Source organism: Schistosoma haematobium, chromosome 2 (assembly GCF_000699445.3).
Source record: "Schistosoma haematobium chromosome 2, whole genome shotgun sequence".
Lineage (NCBI taxonomy): Eukaryota > Metazoa > Platyhelminthes > Trematoda > Strigeidida > Schistosomatidae > Schistosoma > Schistosoma haematobium.
This window is the reverse complement of record NC_067197.1, coordinates 7,668,805-7,696,700: the sequence shown is the minus strand read 5'-3', so window position 1 is coordinate 7,696,700 and position 27,896 is coordinate 7,668,805. Positions and strand designations below refer to the sequence as shown.

At 34.1% G+C, this 27,896-nt stretch overlaps 3 protein-coding genes across 5 annotated transcripts in view; 1 reads left to right on the top strand and 2 right to left on the bottom strand.

Moving 5' to 3' along the window:
• The window catches only part of RANBP2 (E3 SUMO-protein ligase RanBP2), a 28,808-nt gene extending 9,108 nt beyond the window's left edge, over positions 1-19,700 (top strand). The window contains exons 13-23 of the mRNA XM_051214233.1: positions 602-1,094; positions 2,862-3,194; positions 3,531-3,972; positions 6,071-6,381; positions 6,671-8,350; positions 8,603-8,891; positions 9,604-9,857; positions 10,004-10,384; positions 10,892-10,970; positions 12,309-17,035; positions 18,927-19,700. Coding sequence (XP_051067387.1) covers positions 602-1,094; positions 2,862-3,194; positions 3,531-3,972; positions 6,071-6,381; positions 6,671-8,350; positions 8,603-8,891; positions 9,604-9,857; positions 10,004-10,384; positions 10,892-10,960 — 4,252 coding nt within the window. The 3' untranslated portion in view covers positions 10,961-10,970; positions 12,309-17,035; positions 18,927-19,700. The remainder of the gene's footprint in view (positions 1-601; positions 1,095-2,861; positions 3,195-3,530; positions 3,973-6,070; positions 6,382-6,670; positions 8,351-8,602; positions 8,892-9,603; positions 9,858-10,003; positions 10,385-10,891; positions 10,971-12,308; positions 17,036-18,926) is intronic.
• Positions 12,472-23,463, bottom strand: CAB2 (Phosphopantothenate--cysteine ligase cab2; the record flags this gene model as incomplete). 2 transcript variants are annotated; one of them, XM_051219133.1, is made up of 5 exons in its annotated part: positions 12,472-12,947; positions 17,360-17,718; positions 19,302-19,705; positions 20,824-21,057; positions 23,423-23,463. In XM_051219133.1, the coding sequence occupies 5 exons, from the start codon at positions 23,461-23,463 to the stop codon at positions 12,663-12,665; spliced, it is 1,323 nt and encodes a 440-aa protein (XP_051067386.1). In that variant the 3' UTR covers positions 12,472-12,662. The 2 variants fall into 2 exon arrangements, with proteins under 2 accessions (XP_051067386.1, XP_051067385.1); XM_051219132.1 differs by having other exon boundaries at positions 12,472-12,937.
• Positions 21,148-27,896, bottom strand: part of MS3_00006124 (uncharacterized protein) — a 27,204-nt gene continuing 20,455 nt past the window's right edge. For both annotated transcript variants that reach the window (XM_051214231.1, XM_051214232.1), the window contains 2 exons: positions 25,537-26,436; positions 21,148-24,227 (listed from right to left, as the gene is read on the bottom strand). In XM_051214231.1, the coding sequence (XP_051067383.1) occupies positions 24,099-24,227; positions 25,537-26,436 (1,029 nt within the window). In that variant the 3' untranslated portion in view covers positions 21,148-24,098. The remainder of the gene's footprint in view (positions 24,228-25,536; positions 26,437-27,896) is intronic.

Sequence of the window (27,896 nt, the reverse complement as noted above, 5' to 3'; positions counted from 1 at the left end):
TCATCTTTATTATGGGAAAATGTCGAGATTTCCAGAGATAAACTCCACTTGCCCCCTTTCCTTAGTCTAATTAATCTTTAGTGATAATCAATCAAAACTTCAATTTAAGAAATAACCATACCTTGGGTTATGTTTGTAAACTAGCTCTTCAATACATTTCCACCTAAGTTATTTCATCTGCTAAATCTAGTATTTCAACATTTAACAGTAGCGTAAATGTAAGGAAATTATTTTGGCTACTGTAACTTGTCCTCATATTTCTAAAAAACGGACAACATATTACCGCTTGTATGCTCATTTCTTGGCTATCATTTCGTTTGATAATTATATCCATTTCAAGGGTATATAACAGTTAGTGTCTCATATGAATGCCCTCAAATAATTACTAAACTTTCATATGTCAATGGTTATTTTTATAACATTATGTGATTCTTTTATCAGATATCATTATCACAATCAAAACGTACTGTTAATATTTGTTCAGAATTATTTTACAGTCGAATGTAGTACAAGCAGTGCTGTGTACAAGTATTTATTGTCTATTTTTTTTAGTATTTCTTATTGTATGTTACTGATTTTAATCATTTAACTTTCATATCAGTCCTATGGTGAATCGAAATATGCAGTGCAATAAAACAGAATATACTGGTTCTCATATCTTGTTTTTAATACCGTCAAATTACAACAGTTGGTGTGGTGTTTCAAATGATTCAAAAGACATCTCTTCTTTATGCATTGAATGGTGTAAACGGGGTTGGCTCTGGTGCTTAAATACTATTGAAGATTATTTTCAGACAGGTTGTGAAGTAAGCAATAATGATAAAAAGCTTGTGAAATTACTTAGTCGTTTAAGTGATCATGATTCGTCGATTTGTGACGCGACAGCCTATTCACGTTTGAATAAAATTCTTGTTCAGTTGTCAAAATCAAATGAATTTACTAGTCTTACAAATACAGAATCTCCAAGAATTAATCATGATCAACGAGTCAAAAGTCTACAATCAGACCAAAATTGTTTGCGAATGTCACGAAATACCTATCCAGTAAACGAGTCTAATGCTTATAATTCTATTTCGTCAGTTCTCAGTAGTTCAGTAAGTTAATACACATATATACGGTGAACAATATTTGTTTCAATATACAAATTTTTATTTTTATTATATTCTACCGTTCGTACATCTTCTAAATGGACATACTTCTGTATATACTTTGTCTGCATCACCCTACTGCTGTATCTTCTGTCCTACTTGAAGACCATAACTACTGAAATTCCCACAAAAGGAAGTAAACGTACGGATGACTTGTGGAAATGAAGATTTACTTACTCTGTAAAATAACATTCCCAAAACTAAAGTACACTCATCTATATACTGGTTCTCACACACGTACTATCGTCACATATAAGGAAATATACATAAAATTACTGCAGAAACACAGAATATAGTTTACCTTAATCAGTGCAGTGAATATTTCACGTTGAACGTGTTGTGACTTAAAATTCTAATCGATATCACTTGTTATATTGCCTAATCATAGATCATGATTAACGATTAGTTCACTTATGAGCAGGAGGATCGATTTTCTAATTCACGAACTGACATATCAATCGATGTACAACACTCAGGACCTTAAAGCTTATTGGTCCTTGAGCTCCTTCCAACTCAGTAGCCAGTCAGAAGACGCAGACAAGAAGCAGATTTGTTCTCTATCTTAATCATTTCAATTCATTACTCAAAACACATACAAATAATATACTTAAAATGAATGAGCACACATCCTACCAAGTTAGAAATCATACCATAAGGAATAGAGAGCTAAACAAGCAGTACATAATTAATTAACAATAACTAAAGGATTGTAAAACCTATAGCGACATTCAATAGATCCAATAAAACCTTACAATAGGAGGTATATAGAAATCTAACAACATTGTTGTCTACTAATGAAGCAATAAAAATGTAGATAATGATGCGAAAAAATAGTTCCAAAAGTTCACACTCGTCATATTGAATGAAATTTATACTTAATCGATACAAGAATATTAACCTGAAATAACGTCACATTGAACGAGAATTCACAGGTGTGTCATGCTGGATGAAATTCATACTGATCAGAAACAATACCACATTTTTATTCTTTCATAACAGTATACAAGAATTTGAGCTAGAATTAAAGCATAAATGGAAGTGTTACTTTATGACCAGTCAAACAATAATAGATAAAATTCAAGATTATCATGTACTAGTGGTTGAAAGTTGTTATAAAGTTTTCTTCATTTTCCATTTATTTGATAGTTTGGCAACGAATGTATTCAACTATTTACAACAAGTTATCCGGAAAAAATTCTCAAAATATTATTTATGCATATATATACATATATATAAGCCTGTATTTAGGAGGTAGGACACGTGCCCGTGAATTCGTAACACATCTTCCTCTCAATGTATAATGTATATGCAATATCCGGTATTTTCCTGTTCATTTGGTGATTAAATATCTGCATCTAATTGCATCATTTTCGCTGAACATTTATTGCAAACTCTAACGCGTCCAGCAAGTTGGGTTACACTACACTGATGCGTCCGCAGAAGACACGTAGATACCTTTAGATGGTTAAAATAATGTCTTCGGTGAAAATTATACTTTTAAATGCAGGATTGATACACTAAATGAACGGAAGAACGCTCAAAAATGCTAGATATCACTTTTGTTGAACATTTGAAAAGGCTGGTTATCCTTAAATGTAATATATCTTATCTAGAAGTGTTGTCACGTTCTATTTTTAATTGTTTGTAATGTGAATATTTAAAAGATGATAGTAAGAACTTAGTATAATCACGTCCTTTTTTACTGCATTGTAGGATACAAAAGAAATGCCTACTATAGTTTCACCTATAGTTCAAATGAACAATTCACATCTTAATTCATGTTCTGTTACAACTAACAACAAAGATACAGAACATTTACAAGTGAATGCAATGAACAGTATCAATCAAATTCAGACTCCTTCACAAACTTCCATATCACCTTCATCGGTTAATACTCCTATTCGTTCAACTTATATAACAGCAGAAAATCCTAACCATAATGTTAACTCAACTCTTACTTGTTCATTAACAGAATTTTGCAAATCACTACAAAATGCTACTGGTGTACCATCTGTTAATCAAATGACAACAACAGCTTATCGTCAGGTAGATGAATTTCTTCAAATAAATACTTTGCATCTTTTTTCTTCTCTCCTTCTTTGTTTACCACGTGATATGATTTTGTTAATTTACTTTGTTCACAGAATAGTTAAATCTTTTTCATTTCTATGTAACATACTGGTTGTAATATTGTTACTTTCCTTTAAAATAATTAATAATATTATAGTAAAAAGAACACGATATTTTCCCCTTTGTTTGTACTTTTTGATTGAATTGTTTGATGTGCTTTCATAATGACTGTATGCTATCTATTACATAACAGTGTGTTTAAATCTTGATTCTGTTTTTTTTTCTCTTTTTTTTCATTTTATTATATTTTAGGATTCTTGTCTAACTAATCTAATCAGTGTTTGGCAGACTTTAGTCAGTGGTCTGTCTTGTCAGTTAGCTGAAACAAAAGCTGAACTTACACGTAGTCGAGAGCTTAATGAACAGTTATCTAAGCAATTAAATGAGACTAGCAAACAGCTATCAGATGCAGTTAATAAATTTATTGAATTTGAAAAAAGTAATCGAATTGTTTCAACTAAGCCTTCAATTGATATTACTGCACCACTAGGAGTTAATATGTTTGAAAATCCAATCCGAGAACTTTCAGTTGCTATTAGTGAACTTCGTCATTGGCTTCCAGAGAGTATGGCAGCTGCTGCTTGTGCTGCTGTCGATGCGCGCTTAACAACTTCTGTTCAAGCTCCTGTACCACCGTGTAGTCAGTATCAATTATCAAGTCATTCAGAAGTATTAATACAGTCAAATAATACGGGTATTTTTCGCATGTATCTTTTCTAATTATTCGATTATTTCTTAAGGTTTTTATTACCGAATAATGAGTGTTTTTCTGTGCTATCATTCGTTCTTTAGATCAAAAATTGACACAATGAAATCCTATGAACATTCTTGTTTACAATCAAAAAGATTTTGGTGTATTGATTTTCGAAAACTTGTCACAAAGTTTAGTGTTCTCTTTTTTTCTTCCAAAAAGAACTCCTTTACAAATAAGTTTTTGATAAGTATTGAGCATATCAACTGTACTGGTGCTTAACACAAATCCCTATATTGATTCTATCTGTCCTAACCAAAAAAAAACCACATCAAAATTATGTCAAGGATTACAAACTTATTTTCTGTTTGTCCCGTATATTGAATGCATAAGATTGTCAAATCTTGTAATGTAACAGTGCAAAACTGTTATAACCGTAAAGAAACAATGTAGCTTTTTTCCTATAGGGTAACACTCTAATTGTTACGAATATAGAATTGTCAAATAGAATTTATGCAAAAACAAATCAATATAGATTAAAATGAATTTCTGTAACATTATTCAATGTGATAAACTGTGCTCATGAACTTCCCGTCTACTTTAACTAGGATTTCTGTTCAGTGACAAATACTCAATTCATAATTTCTATTCATTATAACTAATATGTAATAATGATATATAGTACACTGATTGAAGTTAGACGTCGACGCCGTTGAATGTTGACTCTGGTCTAGAGGTTAGACTTTTCGCGAGCGAGACTGAAGGTCATGGGTTCGAGCCCTACGTGCTGGACCGTGAATGCCCATTGCTCCTATACTAGGGAGAAACGGCTGTTCAATGCTTCTAGACTTTTAATAATGATCTAACTTGGGTCAACTCGTAATCTCATCTATGAAAATACTACAATCTTCACAAATCTCTATACTGATAAATTATAATCGATTAACTTAAATGCATTTTCAATTTATATACTTGGGTCATCGCCAAGGGATCGACTAGAAGTGGTTTTGTTCATTGTATTAAAGTTGGCAGTTGTAAAAGTATATTAGCATAGTGCGTGAACGTACTATGATTATATTTGATATTTATTTGTTTTATACAATATTTTTACAATTGACCCTCAGTGTTTTTCACATATTGATTACTTGTTTCTTATCGGATTGTTTCTTAACAAACGTCAGAATATATATCTTGTTCCATCTTCTACTTTTAAAGATTCTTTGTAGTGTATTCATTTGTGTGAAATGATCACTTTATTGAGTCTTTTCGGAAATAGACATCGTCAAAAATGCTTGACCCTAAGTTTTCTAAACAATTAGTTAACTAACATTTGGTAATAATTGTTATCAAACAACTTCCATTTCTTTCATAATTGTCGTATTCTTAGTTTAGATATATTATAACAGAATTAACAGTAAAAAATAACTTGATATCATGTTCGATTTTAGATAATCCTTTTGTCGTTATATCTACTGAATCTATCAATAGCTTTGTTAGTAGTAATTTTAAGCGATGGTCAAAATCACATCGTGATATTTTCTTTGGATTTAGGTTACTACTGAATTGTAAAGATAGGTTTCTTCAATTGTTGCATAATAAGTGAGATTAAAAGTTTAAAACAACACGAACCTAAAATTTCATGGGCGATTTGCCCATTGACTAGTTTGTGAGTAGTTATTCACACTTCCGTTGTTAGTGCTATGCTGATGTTTAAAGCCCCCAGGAGCTGAAAAGAGATTGTTCAATCAGCAACGCTCAGTGAAAAAGTTTCTAGAAAAACTAAAGATTGTGTATCACATTCTGATCGGATCATTTCCTATTTCGTCACTAAATTAGGCGTTTTCTCAGACTTCAAGAATGTCAAGATCACTTCACAAACCTAAAAACACAGAAATCAACTCCGAAAGTAAAGCTTCTGCTCATAATCCTTGTCTTTTGTTGAATGTTCGGAGTTCAAGTGTACAAAAATTGTGAGGGATTAAGAAACGGTCAAAAAGCCATTATGAAGCTTTTGAGTACCGGATATATCAGTTCATAATTAGGCACTACATATTTTCAACTAGTACATGTTTACTTCATACAATTTCACATTTTTTAAAAGCTAAATCTGTCCAAGAAAAACCAAAGCTCAGTACTGTTATTTCGTCACCCAAATCAAAGGATAAAGATTTCGAACAATCTCCTGAGGCTTATGAACCAGATGTACATTTTACACCCGTCATAGAAACACTTCCAGATCTTGTTGAATTGAAAAACGAAGAGGAAGATGAACAACGTCTATTTTGTGAACGTGCTCGTCTATTCCATTGGGATAAGTCAAGTGGGAGTTGGAAAACTCGTGGACTTGGTGATGCTAAAATTTTAAAGAATCCAAAAACTGGTAAATGTCGCTTAGTTATGAGACGTGATCAGGTATGTATGTGTATTCTTATTAATTTAGGTTACATTTATTGTGTTTTTGTTCATTCAGTATCTCATTGTTGGATGTTTAGATATAGCTTTTTTATATCGTTCACATAGCATTTCTTTTACAACAAATCCCCTGCTACTAGCCTTTTAAAGCAAGTTGAGATGCCATAATCAAATTTATTTGTGTTAACATAAAGTTTGAAAATAGTTGTTTTCATTGTTGTACCAGATATATTTTACTAAACACCATACATTAGTTGCTTATTTCTAGTTTTCCTCTTCATTTTTTTAGGTGAAAAAATTATGCGCAAATCATTTTATTACTCCTTCAGTTAAACTAACTCTTTCAACGAAAGATCAAAAAATGGCTATGTGGACAGTTAAAGATTATTCAGAATCTATGGAGGGTATCGATGAATTGTTTATGATTCAATTTAAATCACCCGAAATACTTAATGATTTTAGTAGAATCTTCTCTGAATGCACAAAAGAAACCAGTATTGTAAATACATCCGTAAAGTTAATATCTGATACTGTTAATAAATCACCATTCAAAAATGATACTACTGTTGGTGTAAAATCATCAGGACCTGTGACAGAAAGTGTTCAATCAACTTTGAATGTTAATTCTAAGCCATTAAAAGTAGACAAATCGAAAAACACTGTTCAATCGACCAAACCGTCATCGAACATAGACCTGTCAAAGTTTGCTCCTAAATTAGATTCATGGGAATGTCCAACTTGTTTACTGTATGTTGACTCGTCTATTACTGTGTGTTCAGCATGTCAAACTGCTAAACCGGGCTCTTCAGGAGAACATTCAACTGTTACTTCTAAATCTACTCTTTCAACATCTTTATTTGGTGGCATTTTACAAAATGCTGGTGGTTTTGTATTTGGAAATCCAAAAGGTTCAGAGTTCATGACTACTACCACTAATACTACTTCTACTACTACTACTAATGCTAATATTACTGATTCTGTTGCAATAGTCACAGCAACAGTTACAACGTCAACAACACATAAACCTATATTCAGTTTTGTTGCCACCTCTCCTAAGCAACTTACAAATGTATTTCCTTCTTTATCATCATCTCAGACACCAGTAACAAAGTCGTTCCTTTTTACTTCTCCATTCACTACGAACTCTTCTACATGCGCACCATCGATCCCTACGTTTTCCACTCCTTTAACATCCAGTGCGTCAGCTGACGAGAAGAAGACAGTTGCACCCAGTTCAGGATTCACTTTTTCTTTTGGTAACGCATTATCTAAACTGAATGAAACAAATAAGCCATCGACAGTTAATTTTTCAACTCCCACTCTTAATAGTAGTCATCATAACGACGATAATGATGACGATAAAGTCGAACTTCTAGATGATTCGAAGTTGACATTTAAACCTGTGCTTGAAGTTATGCCACAAAAGATTGAAGTTGTAACCGGAGAAGAAAATGATGACGTTATATTTTGTCGTCGCGCCAAACTTTATCGTTGGGATAATAACACTTGGCATGAACGTGGAGTTGGTGACTTAAAATTACTTCGTTCTACGATAACTGGTGTAATACGTTGTTTGATGCGTCGTGATCATGTTTTGAAAGTATGTTGTAATCATGTGATCGGAGCTGGTATGCATTTAAAACCCATGAACACTGGAGGTGGTCGTGCTTGGAGTTGGTGGGCTATCGATTATTCTGAGCAGTCTGATGAAGCTAACAAAACGACCGAAACTGACTCATCTGATTTGGTTGGTGGGGGTAAACGTGAGACATTTGCAGCTCGTTTTAAGCTTACTGAGGATAGTGATGAATTTCGATCACTTTTCGAGGAAGCTGTTCAAACGGCTGAGAACCGTGCCAAAACATCTCAGTCAAGCGAAATAAAACTGTCGAATAAACAAACAGTGGATCTAGATCAAAATGGTGATGATACGGACTCTGATGTAGTTGTCGTTGAACTTCCTTTAAAGGTTAGTTCAGTGTTTATTATGCTCACTATGAATCTGTTTAACAAACATAGATGACGTGTTCTGAAATAATTTATCCCATCGTTTCGTATTTTCAAATGTTTATAGTTTCTAGGGAATAGTGTACTAATGTGAGGTGTTGACAGTTGACATATGTTATTTTCTTAAGATATATTTAAGTTAACTTGTAGATTAAAACTTTCTTGGCCGTCTCCCTCCACAACTACATTTCGTCTTTTATACTTATATTTCTAGGTCTCAGATGATCAATTATCTAGGGCTCGTAGACTTAAATTACCTGATGAATTTTACAGTTTTGAAAATGGTCACATAACTGGTGAATCAGAGCATCTTACAGCACGAGAAGAAGCCGAAGAAGATGCACTATTAGAAGCTGCTGTAAAAAGTAACAGAGACAGTGGTACTACTACTACTACTACTACTACTACAGAACATTCAGATAGTGATTCTACTGTTAAACTCACACCGACTTCTAAACAGCAAAACGTAACTACCGAGGTTCAGTGTACAAAAGCAGTTACAGGTAAGCGTTTGTTTTGCAAATCCAACGAAAGTACCAGTTTCCTTTTTTAAATACATATTCAGCAAGCTTATGTTTTATCAACGGTCTTCGTGTGTTTAGTCTCCAATATTTAAGTAATAAATAACACTTATGTTAGGTTCCACGTCTAACGCGATTGAAAAATGTCAATTAATTTGGACATGAATTTCTGTGTATTACTCATAGTGCTGAATTGAACGGCAAGTTGATCAGATATAGGTTGGAATATTAATAACGCTGGAATAAATCTTGATTATTTTTAATAACTAGCTAAATCATAGTTGCAATTGTATATACAAAACTATTATGTAGGGGTCCAATTCAGTCAATAAAATTATTTTTTGCTTATAAATTTTTTTTCTGATATTCTCTGTTACTATTGTAACTCATTGACTAAATATCTATATACTCAGCTTTAAGTGAGCTACAATGTTTGTATGATGGCTAGTGATATTATTAGGTATGGTTGGCCAAATCATTGCACTTGAACCTGAGTTGGAAGCCAAGGGTTTTAATCATTCAGCTACCACTGATATCTTCTATATGACAAATATTTTCTTGTTAGATCACTAAATCATGAGAACTGTAAATAAGTATACAATATTAACAATACAGTGTGATTGAATAGTTTGTTTTACTGCTCACAATATCTTTACATTTATTTATTGTAACGATGTTTTCACCTACTTGTCAGCTTCTTCATCGTCTTCCATGTACATCCCACAAGCCAAGGGTTTAATTAGTTTTTCAACGTTGAGTAGTGCTGCCTCTAAAGACAGTCAACCAACATGGGGTTCACCGAATAATGCTCCAACATGGAGTAATGTAGGTGCACAACTATTTACTAAACCTGTCAAGGCAGCAACTGAACAAGATGACGAAGACACATCTGACACAGAAAATGATCCTCATTATGAACCGATTGTTCCATTGCCAAAACTTGTTGAGGTATGTCTTTCCAATAGTATATCCATAGTTTTCAATTTGATTGTCTTCCAAATTTTAATAATAGTAGTTCTGTTCAGATTTCAAAAACCAGAATTAAATACTGCAGTTTTCATTGCCTACACATCTATATGTTCTTATTATTCCAGGTCAAGACTGGAGAAGAAGAGGAGCTTTGTATTTTCCTTCGACGTTGCCGTGCCTACCGTTATGTTGATAAAACCTGGAAAGAACGTGGCATCGGTGAAATCAAAGTTCTTGTACAACCTCGTACTATGCCTACAGATGCTAAACACTTTGGACCACGTGATGTAGTCCCTCTAGAATATAAATTGACTGACATTGGACGTGCACGTATTTTAATGCGTCGTGATCAAGTTTTAAAATTATGCTTAAATCATCCTATTAGTCATGAAATACCAGTGTTAAAACCAATGGGTAATATGTCTAGTGGTAATAGTCTATGTTGGGTTGGTGAAGACTATAGTGAAGGTTCAGCTAGCCTGGAAACATTAGCTGTTCGATTTAAGGTGAGTGTGATAAAAAGAGTAGAATTCAATTTATTTAGATAATCAGTATGGGATTGTAAAGTTTTCTATTGAGATCATGAGTTGATCAATGTTAGACCACCATTTAAAACCTGAAAGCACTGGACGGCCGTTCCGTCCCAGTATGGGACTCTCCAGAAGTGCACATCCACGAACCCGCAAGCAGGGTTCGAACCCAGGACATCCGGTCTCGCGCGACAATGGATACCGACTTAGTGACCTAGAGATTAAAAGTTCGCACGCGAGACTGTAGCTTCTGGGTTCGAATCCTGCTTGCGGGGTCGCGGGTGTGCACTGCTGTCGTCCCATACAGGACGAGACGGCCGTCCAGCGCTTCTAGGTTTACTATGGTGGTCTAGCATCGATCGATTCATGATCTTAATCATTTAAATAAATATGATACTACCAGTAAAGTTTTATTTGTGGAGTCGCTTCTTTATTGTCCTAAAAAAGTTATTATTTCTTTCTTTCCTTTTCGTTATCGTTTAGCTTGATACAGATGCTGAGGAATTTAAAGCTGCAATCTCACGAGCACAAGCAGCGCTAAGTGATTCATAATTTCAGCGAGGTAATAAAGTAGTATGTATGTTGTGTAATATACTTCGAAATATATCTTGTCTGTTCAAAATCGATTAACTATTATACTTTTTAATGATTTGCTTACCAATTGAGTAATAGCTATTTTAATTTGCGTGATTAGTATACAATTTGGTCTCTACTTTTTTGTAGCTAACTCATTTGCGAAGTACAACTCGATCACATTTGTCTTTGCAAATTGCACAGATTTGTGATAAACATATTTTTGACAAAAAAGCGACATATATGTATTGGTTAATAGAGGACATATCATATTCCAAGGAATACCGTCCAGGTGATAACTGCTCACGAAATTGAATTATTAACATAAGCTCTTGTAAATGATAGTGTAATCAAACAACGCAATAGGTCATTTTACTTACGCCTGTTGCCCTTCGTTGAGGAGCATAGGCCGCTCACCAACATTCTCCATCCAACTCTGTCCTGGGCAATCTTTTCCAGTTGCTATTTATCCTTTTGATATCCGCTTCCATGACCAAGCTTTGCAGATTGCTCATATGGCGGTTAGATTTTGACTACGAGGTTAAATTTTCACTCGTTATATTAACTCTAGTGATAATAATTAGTCAGTGATTCAATGCTTGAAACATTTGACTATCCCAATTACTACTGAATTGCATATTCAGACAACCACTTCACACCAATTTCAATGTAGATAGTCATGCAGTAAATGTCATTAGCAAGCCTTATAGACAAAGTTAACTCTAATCCACACTTACATATATTGTGTAAAATGTTAATAGTATTATTGTCATACTATCATCCATATTTGTTTGAGTAAAATGATAAAGATTCAAATTTACAGGTCATTAAGTAATCCTCATGCATTACACTCATATGGCCACGCGTATATAGCCTCTGCCAGGAAGTCCTACTCACTGCCTTCTCATGGCGGGGGTGTTGTTTACGAAAATGAGAGGACGAAAAGCGAATGTCCGGCGCTTTAACCGGATCCCAAACCAAACCAATGGTGCACATGGGCTCCAGTATCCTGCGGGGACAAACGGCGTATGAACCAATCGTTGGTCACCGGCTTCCATGGGACTGCATCTCCTTACGATGCTCCACTGCCTTGTGGATCAGACCTTCAGTTCGAAGGCTCCGGGTGTGGCCCCCTAAGAAAACCACCTGCTTCGGTTTGGACACCCGGGCAGTATCACAGCCCTCACACATATCAAATGAGATCTGTGTAGTGCATATGTATTTGGTGTCTCCTTGTACCAATATCTATGTGTTAAAATAATAAACGCTCATATTTACTTGTAAACTTTTTAATCTAATCATACATTTTGTTTCTTTTCCATTTCAGTATTATCTTCTCCTTGGATAAATTTCTTTCGTGAATGTTTTCATGACTGTTCAATTATAAGAATGTCTTAATCTTATTCATTTACCATCTCTTATATATGTTATTGTATTCTCGACTCTCTCGATCAATGTACATCATTAAATACTACTTACAATATAAAACTGGTCATATATACCTATGTTTTGTAATAAAAAAATATAACATAGATTTATCATTTGTCTTCCCTCTTTTTTGTTGTTGGTTCTATCCCCATTTCAAATCCAACCGATAAATAAATTACTAATATACAATTAGATTTTATTTCAAAGGAATAATAAAACTGAGTAGATTATCATCATACAAAGGTTACAAATGTTATTTAATAATAGTTCGATCAATTGTTTGTTCATGAAGTTGTATCAATCGAGGAATTAGAATAGATTCAATTTCTTGTGATATGATTTGCCGTTTATTAATTTCATCAATATTATTCTCCATATTTATATGTTCAACAATTATGTCCTGTGTATTGTTCTGTTTAAATACTAACCATACTTCTTTTGATCTGGTTTGTAAAAGATTAGCAACTATCACATTGGGATTGTACATTTCAAGGGATTGTTTTGCTTTAACTAATAACAGTCGATGATCTGTTTCAAGCTCAAAATAAATAAATACATTTATCTCAACATTTTATAAGAATTATAAACAATATTTTCACAATAAACCAGTTCAATGCTAGGCTTATATTAATTTCTACATAATACTGTCATGAACGAGGATACAGGGTGGGGACAACCAAATGTATTTTTAATTAAAAAAAAACAGAATGTCTTTGTTTTATTACGATCACTGGTCAGTTTCTCTAGATTGTGATCATTTTATTCCGGAGTTAAACTAGTTAACTGGCCTGTTAATATTGTGTAGTTGCTCGAACGTGATTTGGATTTTGTATTTGTATAGATGCCGTGTTGAAAGCGTAAATGAGCAGTTTGTGGTGGGGTTGTTTAATTACTCAACTTCACAATTGATTGATCACTGGGTGGTGATCAATGTCATGCTTGTCTAGTCCTTATTAGTGCAGATCGAATGCTATCGATCATGTTGCAATGTGGCCACCAGTCTAGGTGACTCGACACTGCGGGCACTATGTATTGAGATTTAGATGGTGGTTGTAGGTAGTCAACAGGAAACCCTGGACCCGGGTTTCGTGCCACTTGGCACTCGTCAGCAAGGCGTACCTGTAATCTTGAGGGAACTGGTGCTCCCTGGCGGATTCGATCTCGTGTCACCCAGCTTCACAGTCAGAGACGTTACCACTGAGCTATCCCAGCCGTGACTGACCTCAACTTCCACTTATTAGATTTTAGTCTCTGATACCACTTCATCTACCTAAATCTAATCAATTGGTTAGTCCTTGTAGTTGAATAGTGGCTTGAATTTTGGTTACACCATTTATTTTTGGTTGTAGTATTGCTAGCCTTGACATAAAGGAATGTAACTAAAGGCTGACTGTATTAACACGTAATTGGTGAATGAGTAGCGTTTGCATCGTAGTACTTGCAATCAAAGGAAATTTGTCAAAGCGATGTGATATGTATCAGTAAAATACATTTCAACCTGATCACACGTTTGGTGTTGTGTTATCTGAGCTGGTCGATTGAATTATGAAGTTTTCTTTGCTTAACTAGACAACTTGTCATCAATACATATTTCAAAAGGCAGTGAGCTATTGGAATTTTTTCACAATCGATTAATAGTTCGTTATTCTGTTGACATGGAATCCGGAAGGATTGTTGTCCATTATTATATGGACGTTGTTTGCTTGCAAACAACTTAATACAAAGTTTTGGTTGTGATATTTTATCCGAGAATTCAATAAGTTAGCATTAATTCACTACAGTTTAGATTTTACAGGGAAAGCTCCTAAAAAAAAGCATCACCTTTTTTAGTACAATAATCAGATGCCTTAGTAGCTTAGTTATGTATATCATCGCTAAATAGAAGACTACATCCAGTTTGGTACATACAAATTATCACATCAATCTATCAAAATTATAAGGTGTGTAATGAACTTAGAAAACAGGCATAAGTTATTCAAAACTGTATAGATTTTGAGAAATAAGTAACAGAATATTTACTTGTAAATAAATCACATTTTTAACTAATTATAAATTAAGGTCATTTTGAAATGTTCCATAGTGAAGGCAAGTATTGGTAAAGCAAGAGTGGCATTCCTACAGTTGAAGAACATATGGAATTCGAAATAACTGTCAAACAATATCAAAGTCAGAATCTTCAACACGAACACGAAGATAGTTCTGTAGTACGGAACATGATGAAGAGCGAGTACAAATCAAATCTAGGTTAATCAAATGTCTAATGGACGACTGTGAACAGTGGTGGGCAACGAAAGCAAAAGAGATAGAAAAGGCGGCGGCTATAGGGAACACAAGACAGCTCTACAGACTAATAAAAGAAACTGGAATTAATAAGTCAACTGTAAGTCAGACTATTTCGGAAAAAGACGACACTCTCATCTGCTCCCAGTCCGGACGTTTAGAACGATGGGTGGAACATTTTAGAGAACATTTCAGCTGGACTTCGGCTACTCCACAACTACCCACCATTCCCAGACAGCCTGAATGGAACATTGAAGTAGGTCCCCCAACTCTAGCAGAAGTTCGAAAGACTATAGTTAGTCTGAAACGAGGAGGAGCAGCTGGTTCAGATGGATTGGCTCCAGAGGTCTTCAAGGATGGTGGTCCCATTTAAGTGCTTAGGTTGACTAAGATTTTAGCTAAGATCTGGGAGTTGGACGTAATCCTATCTGACTGGTCACAATCACTTATCGTCCCAATTTATAAGAGGGGGTTAAAATCATCCATAGAGGGATTAGTTCAACTAATATAGTATATAAAATACTAGCTCCGATGATTATCGGACGCCTAACTAAGACTCGTGAACTGCAAACTCAAGAAAATCAGACTGGCTTCAGACATGGCCGTGGCTACATCGACCACACATCATTCGTCATGATCTAGAACCCAGGCGTACTTATCGACGTCCGACAATGGTGGTCTTTCTTGATTAAAAAGCAGCATTTGACTCCGTAGACCGCGAGATTCTGTGGCAGTGTCTGTCATTGAAAGGTGTACCTCAGAAGTACATAAAGCTTGTGAAGGCTCTTCACTCGAACACTACTAGTCGAGTCAGAGCTTATGGAGAACTGTCATCTGCTTTTGCAACCTCAAGTGGTGTCCGTCAAGGCTGTCCACTTTCTCAATTTTTGTCTGACTTCATCATAGAGCTGCTGATGGAAATAACGCTTTCGTCGACTGAATTTTCAGGAATTGATCTTCCAGGAGATCCAATTATCGACTTAGAATACGCAGATGATATAGTCCTGTTTGGTGAAGACGCTGAAAAAATGCAGTCTTCTGGTGGCACTGAGCAACAATGACAGGATGTTACGGATGCGTTTCTCTCTATCTAAATGCACGTTGTTGCTTCAGGACTGGTCTGCGTCAACACCTGAATTAAGGATAATGAGTGAAGTAGTCGAATGCATCGACAACTTTACTAATTTTGGAAGTCTGATCAGCCCAGATGAGTTAGTGTCTGACGAAATCTCCGCACGGATTCGAAAAACTTGTTTAGCTTTTGCCTAAGGGACGAGTATACTGCGCGGCAGTTCGTTCTGTTCTAATTTACGGCCGCGAAACGTGGCCATTAAGAGTAGAAGATACTTGTGAGCTACTAGTGTTTGACCACGGATGCCTTAGAAATATTGTTGGCGTCTGCTGGGATCACCGGGTAAGTAATAGTGAGGTTCGATGCAGGGTATTAGGGAATGATGGTAAATCAGTTGATGAGGTTGTGAATTTTCACTGACCGAGATGGTCTGGCCATGTGTTACGCATTCCCAACCACCGATTACCACGACGCTCAATGCTGACTAGTGCTGGAGATGGTTGGAAGAAAGTTAGAGGCGGCCAAACCAAAACGTGGCATCAGTGCTTGAAGACACTAACTTCTGATATGAGCCATGTTGGTATATGCAAATTACTTGGTTGGGGTCCGCGTGACTGTCGTGGCCAATGGCTGGAGACTCTGGGTGAAATGGCTCAGAATCGATCGTCTTGGCGTGGGTGCATACACTCTTTGTTTTCCTTTAGACTGAGATTAAAATTGCTTTATACCTTTATTTCTACGAACTAGTACACAATCTTTCTTTTATATATTACTACCATTGCAGTAACTACTATGAATTCGATGTTCGTCTTGTTGTGCCAGTGTGGTGTGGCAACTTGGACCGATGTGTATATGTGCTTGGTCCTGCGTTGTTGCTTTTGACTGATTGACTGATGGACGTGAAACCTGAAGAACTACTACAACCATCATCTGAAAAGTGTAGGTATTTATAAACATTTGTCTACACAGGCTGATACATATCTGTTGGGCAAATACCATCAGAAAAAACCTACTGTGGGAGAGAACAAGCGTGATTCCAGCTGAAGAAAAAATTACAAGAGGCTGGAGGTGGATACAATACATGTTCTGGAAATCATTAAACTGCATCACAAGACGAGTCCTGACTTGGTAAAACGAAAAGAGGGAGACTAAAGAAAATATCACTCCGTTATTTGGAGGTAACACTTGGTGACAACTGTAAAGGATTTCCCAGGACAGACTCGGTTGGAGAATCCTGGTGGGCGGTTTATGCTCCACCACGAATAGTATCAGGTGTAAGTGATTAAGAACGAGCTCTTAATTTTGTTTATTCATAGTGATGGGAACAGCTTTAATTTATTCGTGTGACTATTAAATAAGCAAAAAAGATAACGCTGAATCTAACTGTGACAGTCAATTTAGCTTTGATATTCATTTTCAAATCATTAAAAATGAACTGTTAATTTTACCTAGGTAACTTCTTTTTTAAATGTGGTTAGCGAATATAGGCAAAAGCGAACACCATGTCAAAGTATAAGTTTTTGTTGTTGGGTTTCAACTCTTTGATATCGTAATATAAAGATTTAATAAAATATATCACTCACTATTGTTTAACTCACTTTAAAACTAATAACATATGAAGAAGGTGACCATAATGTAGTGAGTAATTTCATAACTTTAGGTACTGGTTGTAATGATAAATGTAAATCTTCTATTGTTGATAAAGATTTGTCTAAATAATCATCACTACTCTTAGCAGTAGTGGATAACATTGATTTTGTTTGTATTTTATGCTCTGGACGATATTCTCTATTTAAATAATAATCGGAGACAGCAGCAGATAAATAAAAGGACAAATGAATTTGTTTCTGTCTACTGCTTCTGTTTAAATGAATCGCTTCTAATTGTTTTGCTATCCAACGTAAACCGATTAAATAATCTTCTATCGTTTCAAAATCTAGTGTAAATAAGTACTGACCTTGTGTTAATTAGGCATGAATGAAAACAGAGATCATTGAAAAGGAATGATTAGTATGTTGTATTATAATAAATGCAAGCAGTTAACAAAGAGTCATTTTAGGCGTATATTAACGTTCAACAATTCATGGCAGTCAACAGGAAGCTATGGAACTAGATATAGTCAATACTTATCAGCAAGAATGGATAATCCAAGACGTGGCATCAGTCTATGGAATAATTCATTGTTGCATTAAGCTCTCTAGGTGGATGCAGATTATCATGTTGGTATCCTCGCGATTATTGTAACCAATGCTTGAAGATGGTTCAAAATCATTCATCCTTTCGATCTTGAGTTTTAAAATTATCGTGTATTTTTCTATTTCTACAAATTCGTTGTCCAACCGTATTGTATATGCCGAAAGTTTTCTACTGGTACTGTTACTATTTCTACTACTAGCGTATTTGTCTTGATAGTTTCGTCTGGCTATATCAAGATGGTGTGGCAACTTGAACTAGTACAAAATTGTGCCAGCATTTGGATGACTAATGAACTCTGTTAAATTCTTATTTGTTCGTATCTAGTCTAATGATTGAAAAATTGTTGCTTCCATTCTGTTGCATTCGAAGAAGATTAAATGAATGGTAACTTCCAGGAATTATTTATGGACTGGTATTTTATATATATTTATTGTATAACTATTCATATTCCTTTTATCATAAGTTTCATTTGACGGATTGGCTACTGTTATACGATGTGCCATTCTTAATTTATTTCCAATCTATTGATTACAGTATTCCATACTCACAGCCACTTTTAGCTTGATATTGTATAATTATTATTTTTGATTTTATAGCGTGATGCAGTCTGGTTTGCTTGTATATAAACCACGTATGTCTGAAGTGTACGATTCATACAGTGGAGGCTGAGATTGTGTTCTGGGCTCAACAGACAGGGCTAGGCGAAAAGTTACCATACAGAGGACCAATAAGGATCCACAGTTGACGCAAGGCCGCTAGTGCGGGTTGATGTATAATTGGTCTAGCTCGGGAACAAGGTCACAGAGGCTGGTGTTCTGATTGGTGGCTTTGTTACGTGCTATTTGACAAGTCCATAAGTAATAACATATTTTTAAGTTTGACTATTGCGTAACTTTACTCGATACATGATTTTTGCCTTACTTTTGATATTTATGTCAATGATGCAATACTTTTCTATTTTTATTGTAGACTACTTTGTGTAAAATTTAATATTAAATACGATTACACAGCTTTAGTAAGTGACATTGTCAAATACAAAATGAATTTTTCGATTGAGATCATGAATCGATTGATGTTAGACTACCATAGGAAATCTGGAAGCGCTGGATGGCTGCTTCATCCAAGTATGAGACTATTCAGCAGTGCGCATCCACGATCCTGCATGTGAGATTCAGAAAAAGGATGTTCTGTCTCGCACTCAAACGTTTAACCTCTAGACCACTGAATTATCTTCATTATGCCTGATAAGAAACCCATTTTAAAATTATAATCCACCGGGTAAAAAATTTAAACAACAATGAATAATAATAAAAACATGCAATAACTTGACAATATACTGCTCACCATACATAGTATATTCATTGAATATTGAACTTAAAAACTGTACAGAATTCTCTTTCAATTGTAATTTATTATCTTGTGGATTAAACATGAACCAATTAAATATTTCGATGTTATTTTGGTTACTATTATTATTATTATTATTATTATTATTATTATTATTATTATTAGTAGTAGTAGTAGTAGTAGTAGTAGTAGTAGTAGTAGTAGTATTAGTTAATTTGTTTGAATCCACCTCTTTGGTACACTTTTGTTGTTGTTCTTTTTCTTCTTCTCGGTGATAATTTTGTTGTTGATTGGTTAAACGATGTAAAAATGGTAGTAAAGAACCTTTACGATGAAAATATAATACAGCATAATTTGAGCGTAGAAAATATTCGGCAGAAAGTGCACCTCTTAAACCTGTACTGTTATTTGAAAAAAAAACAAACAAAACAAAATAGTCAAGTTGAATTTTCAATGCATACACATTGTAATCTATCATAATGAGATACGTGAACTGAATTTATAAGAACTGCACAAAATTAAAGAAGTAGCAATTTTATCCACTTTAAATTGCATCCTATATATGAACTCAGAATCATAGAATAGAATCGTGAGTACAGACAACTTTTTATAAGTTCAATTCATCAGTAATCATCTGGATATTAGATCGGCGATCAGAAAGCAAATACATTCAGCTTTTATACCAGTATAAGAGGTTATCCTAATCTTGAATAATTTTTACAGTCCTCATGATCATCGTAAGCGTTTGTACTTGGATGCGTATCAGAGAGAAGAGGAATATTTAACAAAGACTTTTGAAATATTTGATGTATCTTTAAGATTCATATCTAACATCCAAACTAAGTTACGAACAAGTTTTCAATCTATCAACATACAACGATACTTAATATACAACTATCCTATGATTGACAATGATAGGTGTTAGGGATGAGCATTAGAGCTGAAGTTGTACCATGGAATTGAATTCCTACTGCAATAAACTTATGTAGTGTTTAGCTAAAAAGCTCAATTATAATGAAAAATAACCAGATGTATCATTTATCAGCGATATTTGTTCCTTCTGAGTGCAATCACTAATGTCCTTATAAAACTGTTCAAGAGCTAAGTTCTTATGTATTAAATGGAACACAGGTTGGTTCCAAGAAAGGAAGATACGTATATCATTAATTCGACAAACAGCCAATAAAAACATGTTAAATCTAAAGAGAAAATTAGTGAGATCCTGAAATAACTATTTTAAATACTATCTGGAAAATTGTTGAGCAACAGTTAGACAGCAACTATTATACGATGAAACGGGATTCAACACTTATTCTAAGCATAACTATTTAGGTTTTAGTGTACTATGAATAAAGTTGAAATCCTGAATTGCTGATCCATCCTACATAGAGCTTATCAAACGGATCTAAGTGTTGATGTACACATACTGTGGGACTCGAACACAGTTCCTATCACTACAAACATTAAAGCATTGCCCATTAGGATAGAGTAAAAATTCTTATCTGAATAATGAACTTACCTGAAATTATCAATATACCTAACCATATTTGTTTCTAAAGGAACAATAGTACCTCCAGAAGTGATGCAAACAATTTTATTTATTATAGGGTGATCTAATATTTTGTTTAGCCATGAATTGAGACGATATTCTATTGAAGATCTGTTATCATGTCTACTACTATTTTCAATTTCCAATTTATCCAACCAAGAATCCAGTAAATTCATGTTTGTTTGATAATACTTGTTATAAAATCTGATAAGTTATAAATCAGTAAATAAAAGTAGTGAATTAGATTTTGAAAAGAATGTTATGAAGTTACTCATAAGTAGAATAAAAGCAATCAAACAGTTCACGGGTAAATTCGGATTATAGTTTAATATACTACTGAAACAATGATTTTAATGAGAATGTGAATAAGTTACTTTAATATTACCAAGTTACTCTAAGTAGACTTAATCATTATTCATATAGTTCAGCTATTGTAAAAGACTTTAATGGGTTTCCTGACATATCAGACTATTGACTAATTTGCATGCATATTATATTGATAACTTGAAAAAAATATCTGTACGCTGTATATTACAATCAAGGGTAAACATTCCCCAATTGAAAGCCAATGGATTCAATATTAAAATGAAATGGAGAACTAGTTGAAGAATTCTACTTTTATCCATTTAATGTCATGTGAGAATTTTCGCCTAACTAGTTCCTTTCAGCTAAACAAGTAGTATCACTAGCCCACACAAAAGTATGGTTCATGAACGAATAAAGCTCTGTTTACTTGGGTATGCAAGTCTACAAGACAGTCCAATTTCCCAATAAATATAAGTAAATCGCTCCAGTGTTTCTCGAAGTTTTCATGACTGATCGCAATCCATGCGTATGTGCGATCAAGTTGCATTTTGAATATCTATTCAGTTATGACAATTAATATTACTGGTCTACTATGACCTAATGTATTCAATTTCGAAGGACTCTATTCTTGTAAAAGCAAATGAGACCACAAGTTACCCTTAAATTTAAGTGAGTAAGGATGAATCTTAATGTCAAAACTACTGACTGAAGGTGAAACGAAGTGACTATTACACAGAAAATATTGGTGGTAGGTGGACGTCTAACAAGAGGTGACTGAGAGTTTAAATTATGCAAACACCTATCAATGATGTTCATCATGAGATAACTCATTACTAAAGGAATTTGACCGTACGGTCATAGGTCAAAGATTGAAATAAATAGACATCACCGTAAGTAGTTCTTACGTTAGTGACTTAAACTATTTCCAAGCCAACGTGGAATTCGATATCTTCAGGAAGTTAGCATATGTTCTAGATATACTAATGGTGCAACATTTCTATTAGCTCTAGGTTTTGTTCAGAATATAAATGTTAACAAAAGCACTGGTAGTTGTTACAAATAAAGTACCGTAGAATCTTACCACACACCAAAACTCCCTTTTACTTGGGATCGTGAATCGATCAATGTTAGACCAACATTGAACACGTGAAAGTACTAGACAACTGTCCCATCCTGGTATGGGACTTTTCAGCAGTACACACCCACGAGCCCAGAATCTTCAGTGTCGTGCGCGAACGCTTAACCTCTAGACCACGTCTACATTCTTTTTCTTATCCAAAACACAGTATTATATCTCGATAATCAACTTAGTAGACGAGTTAAGGATAAGTACCCATAAAATTAGGCCTTTTTATCTAATAAAATAGTATACTTATAAACACGTTGACAGAAAACCTAACATAATCAAACATCATAGACGATTGAAGAAAATCAGTGGTGTATTTCACTAACTTTATAATCAATTAAAATTTGAATGTGTTAGGCATAATTCTTGTCTATTATATCCGTGTACAATTCACTAAATAACTATAACTATGTATAAAGAGATACAGTCATTTATTAATTATGTTGACGACTTTCATTCATTCTTTAGGATATAAACATTAAATGTACGAAAATGATTTAGAATAATTTTACGAATAACCAAACGAAGACAGTAGTTTATTCATAATAATCCTAATAGTTGAGATCATGAATCAATTCAAGCTAGACCACCATGGAAAACCTGGAAGCACTGGACGGCCGTTTCGTCCTAGTACGAGACTCCTCAGCAGTGCACATCCACGATCCCATCTAAAATATACGGGGGTTGTTGTACGAATAATTTCTTCTGTATATACATGACAAAAAGTTATTGAAATTAATGTTTACGATATTACGCAACAGACAAGTAGTCAACATAACACTTTCCTTTGGTAAATTTAACTAAATATATATAAGTGAATATATATGTATTTATTTATGTATATTTCAAACTAACAAAATGAATAAGAAAGAAAGTTCTTCTTCAACAGTCAAGTTTGAAATCTTGTATGTATATGATAAGGAATTGTCGCGTAAAACAAGCCACATTTCAACCAATTAAGAATTACATATGTATAATATGCACAAAGGGCTTATACATGTACAAGGAATAGAGAAAAAAAAATTTACACCTAGAAAACAAAGAAGTAAAAGAGAAAAAAAGAGGAAGAAATTACTGTACAACGACAACAATATAAACAACACATAATCGGAACATTTCATTTTCATGACAACTGACTTATTATCATTATTATCATTTCTGATCTTGATCCATTCCATTTGTTATTATACAAGATTATGAATAGATGACTGTACTCAAAAAATAATTCAAATTAAAACAAAGATACTACTAATAAGATCATTAATTTTAGCGATATGTTTGTTGTAATAGAATCCAAAAAAAAATATCAAAGGGTGAAGATAAGACAAAGTGGAGGAGGAGAAGAAGAAGAAGAAAAAGCAATAGGCGAGAATAGGACAATAGAAAGTTAAGTAAGCAGAACAAAAAAGGCACACTTGAATGTATGGAAGAGTATGATTAAGACTAAACACAATGTAGAAATATTCTGTTGTTATAAATATTATAAAATGAGGAAAGATATGATGAAATAGATATCTTTTTCTATTAAAAAAGAAAGAGAGAAACAACAATAAACAAACAGGATTATCTAAAGAAGTCTTACTAAACTTTTATTTTTTACGGAAGAGAAAAGAGGGGGAAATCATTGATACATGTAAAAATGAAAAGATACAATAATGTACAAATTTTGAAAGATCAGATTAGGGCATACACAAGTGGGATACCATACATAATACTATATAATAATAATAATAATAATGATAACAATATGGTGATTTTAATGAATTTCGAAATATTAACATAATATACAAAAGATAGTTTCTTGATTGTCGTATTAGTCAGTAGTCGATAGAATACTTCGAATTGCTGCATCAATATCTGGATCTTCAGAGTGTTGAACTGTTGGTAAGCTATGAGTTTGTCCATTGTCAAGTAAACGTAATGATTTATTAGGTGGTTCATCCTACAATAATTAAAAAGAATGAACTAAGGCAGATGTGTCCATCATAGTGGAAATGAATTTTTTTTGAACATACATGAAGTATATGACTATTAACTTGTTACCGAATACAAATATATATTTTTGGCTTTATTTAAGTCATACTCTAAGTGTATGAACGCCTTGCACATTAAGCCACCGTGCTACACTACATATAATTTCAATTTTTGAGCGAATAGGGGATACTCCAAATTGAAGAATGTTGAAGATGTTTTCGACACTTGTTTGGCTACTCCAAACTGTAAAACACGACTACTTATTTTGTACGAAATTCAACAGACCAGCTAACAAGGAGTACAAATGCATACACTAGTACAGATATTCATTAATGATTGAAGAAAATAACTATTACAACAATCATAGCTGAAGGTGTATTACCAAACTTTGATTGTAGATTGAATGGAAAAATAATCGATATTTCCAACACGTTAGGATGATGATCTTGTTAAAGTTTCAAATTATTTACTTCTCTTTTGCTATTCTGATGTGAAATATTGATTCAGCAATAATCATTTTTATAGAAACAGATTAGCATTTTTATGTTAAGATTCGAGTTGCATCGAACTTTAACGAAATTAACAGCTGTTTTTCTTTGAACATTCATCGAAGCGACTAGAAAAAGGATCGACATTCGAATAATACAATGAAATGTCACACCTACTTTACAACGAATATGTATATCTCGGCCGTAGGTGCTACCATGACGTGGTGGTCAAGCTTGTCTATCGTGATGATCTGAAAGGGTTATATTACACAGAACACTTGTTCTTTCACGTCCAAACATACAAACCAAATAGGTCGTTTGGAGAAATGAAAGACTATAAACAGCAGATCAATGTTCCAGGATGAATTCGTACTGTTGAATGTAAAGGGGTGCGACAACACTAAGACATTTCTTTCAGACAATTAGTATCTCACAACGGAAGGGGTTAAAAAAGGTCGAACTTAGAAACACTATACCTCATCTTATCCCATAGGTTTCCGTATCCGGAAGTAAGGCCTTCAAAGCCCATATATGACCGAACTCAAGCAGTTGTCTGTTGAGTTTTGTGGTCATTAAGATTATGGTCAATTCAGCTTCCTTTTCAGACCCCTCACGAAGAACCATCTTTTCACGATGTGGAAATTGATGTGACCACTCTCCACACATCAGTTACAACCTCCAACATACATATATCTTGAAAATTACTCACGTCTACAAAAATAGGCTGGATTCGAAAAAAAGAAACTTGAATAGGCGAAATATATGTATGAAATAAACAAAGATGATTACCAATAAATTAGATTCATTATCAAAATTATTCTCTATTAGACCGGCATTCATATCCTCAATATTGATACTTCTATCATGCATTAATTCTTGCCAAAATGCATAAGCTTCATCGAATTCTCCATCGTCACTATCACCACCACCCCCATCGCATTCCGAATGATTTCTAATACCTCCAGTAGATTGATGATTATTATTATTGTCGAGTAGACCATTTGTAGAATTGTTATCCAATAATTTTGACCGATTAATAATTAAAGCTGGAATACCACTACTATTACTACTACAACCACCACCACCAAGACCAAGTAGTCGATCAGCTTCAGCTTCATCCGACGATTCATCATTTACATCCTCATCATAATCATTGTGTTTTTCTACTAGCAAATTATTTGCTAAGTTAACGGTATTTGATTCAGATATTGAATTAATTAATATCACATTATTGGAAGAAGAATCAGTAGAAGATTGTATTTGAGCGTGTGTATTATTTTCATTGTGTACTGTTAACTCTGAGTCGTTTGAAGGGAGTTTAATTTCAGCTACAGTTGTGTTACCATTAGTATCAAAGTTTAAAGGACGTAGATAGGCTAAAGGACCTAAGAGATCACACCATGGTGAAGGAAGCAAAGAAACTGAGTGCTTTAAAATGGGAGTAATTTTCTTGTTCAAATGCCTTTTATCATCACTGTATTTGTTTGATATAGATTGCTCATTTACTGACTCAACAATAATTGGTTTCTTATCATTATCATCATTATGAATATCAACACAATTCTCTTTTTTGTCAAAATTTAACGCTTCTGCAAATATTTCTTTTTCAGTAGTAAATACATCACGTTCCAAATCTAAAGCCATGTTAGCTACCAGTAAACGGTCTTCTAAAAATGGTTCTAGTTTGTGCTGTTCATAATTCAGAGGAAAAGAATAAATTGGAAACAGAAAATGTGTTATCAATATTGTCAGGATGGAGGAAAAAGGCATAATTGTAAACTTTATTCTCGGCTTATTACCACGTATTATACAATTTTGAAAGAGTATTTTAATGAGTTAACAAATACACGTCATGTGGCTGACACTGCGCTCTATGAAAACGATTAAACTTACGCTGTGGATGGGCACTACTGAGGAGTCTCATACTAGGACGAGACAGTAGTACAGTGCTTTCAGACTTGGATAAGATGAAGGGAAATCCACAGTCTGCTGAAAGCAATTAGTCCTATTATTTAGTGAAATCATAATTATTTCAGCTAACTGATAGTGGGTCACTGAAATGTCTTTTTAGCTTAGCAGTCAAATCACTCTACTCCCAACCAGTAGGTCGTAGGTTCAAACCATACTAAATCTACTTCAGTTTGGGCAACTGAGTAGGCCTCACACATATAAGGGATTGCATTAAGATTCAACTACACATCTAGATATTGGTCATAACAGGTTAAAAGTTTGCATATATATATTGATTGAAATCAGATTGGATCAGTTGGAGTAAGAGTATTTACTCGGACACTTAAGTTATAGTTATGAATATTAATGAGACAATATTGTTCAAATCGTGACGAAAGTGTATATAAACTAAAAATATAGTGTCTATCTGAAAGTGAATGAAGTCATTGAGTGACGATACAAAGTATATAGATAATTGTGATGTAATGTTTCCATTGAAATTTAATAACTAAGCTGAAGTAAATGAATAACAGAACTTACACATTTAACGATAAATAAAAAAAAAACTAAGAACATAAACTACATTATATCTAATAGACGTGAAGAAAAAAATTATTCGGAAATTCTCCAAATGCTCAACGTCACCAATGAATAGAATGTATTGATGATGTATACATACATAAGTAAATTAAACACTCTTAGTGAGAACTATAAAGACTGTTAAAGAAGCTGTAACCAGTGGAGTTTAAATGTATAGGGTGTGAGGAAGTTACCCACCGAAGACAACTGAAGATGCTCGTGCAATATCTTGAATTGGTTGAAGCCAAACAATCGTCTGAATATTAAGAGCTCACGCGCGAGACCGAAGGTCCTGGTTTCGAGTCTCATGTGAAGGAACGTGAACGAGACGACCATCCATTGCTTCCATAGTGGTCTAAAATTGATTGATTCACGATCTCGACAAAAACTACAAGCATGATTTAAAGCTAAGACGACTACCAATCTCATGTACGGACGGAACTATAGGATATAAATGGTTCAGCGAAGAGATTAACTTCTAAAGTATTTCTAACGAAAACAAAGACTTGGCCAAGTGTATTGCTATAAATTTGCAAGTGTTGTTTAGAAGGGATATCATCAATGCATCCCAACTTTTGTGGGTCTTTATTACTACAGTTAGCATTTTTGTTAAATGTAGT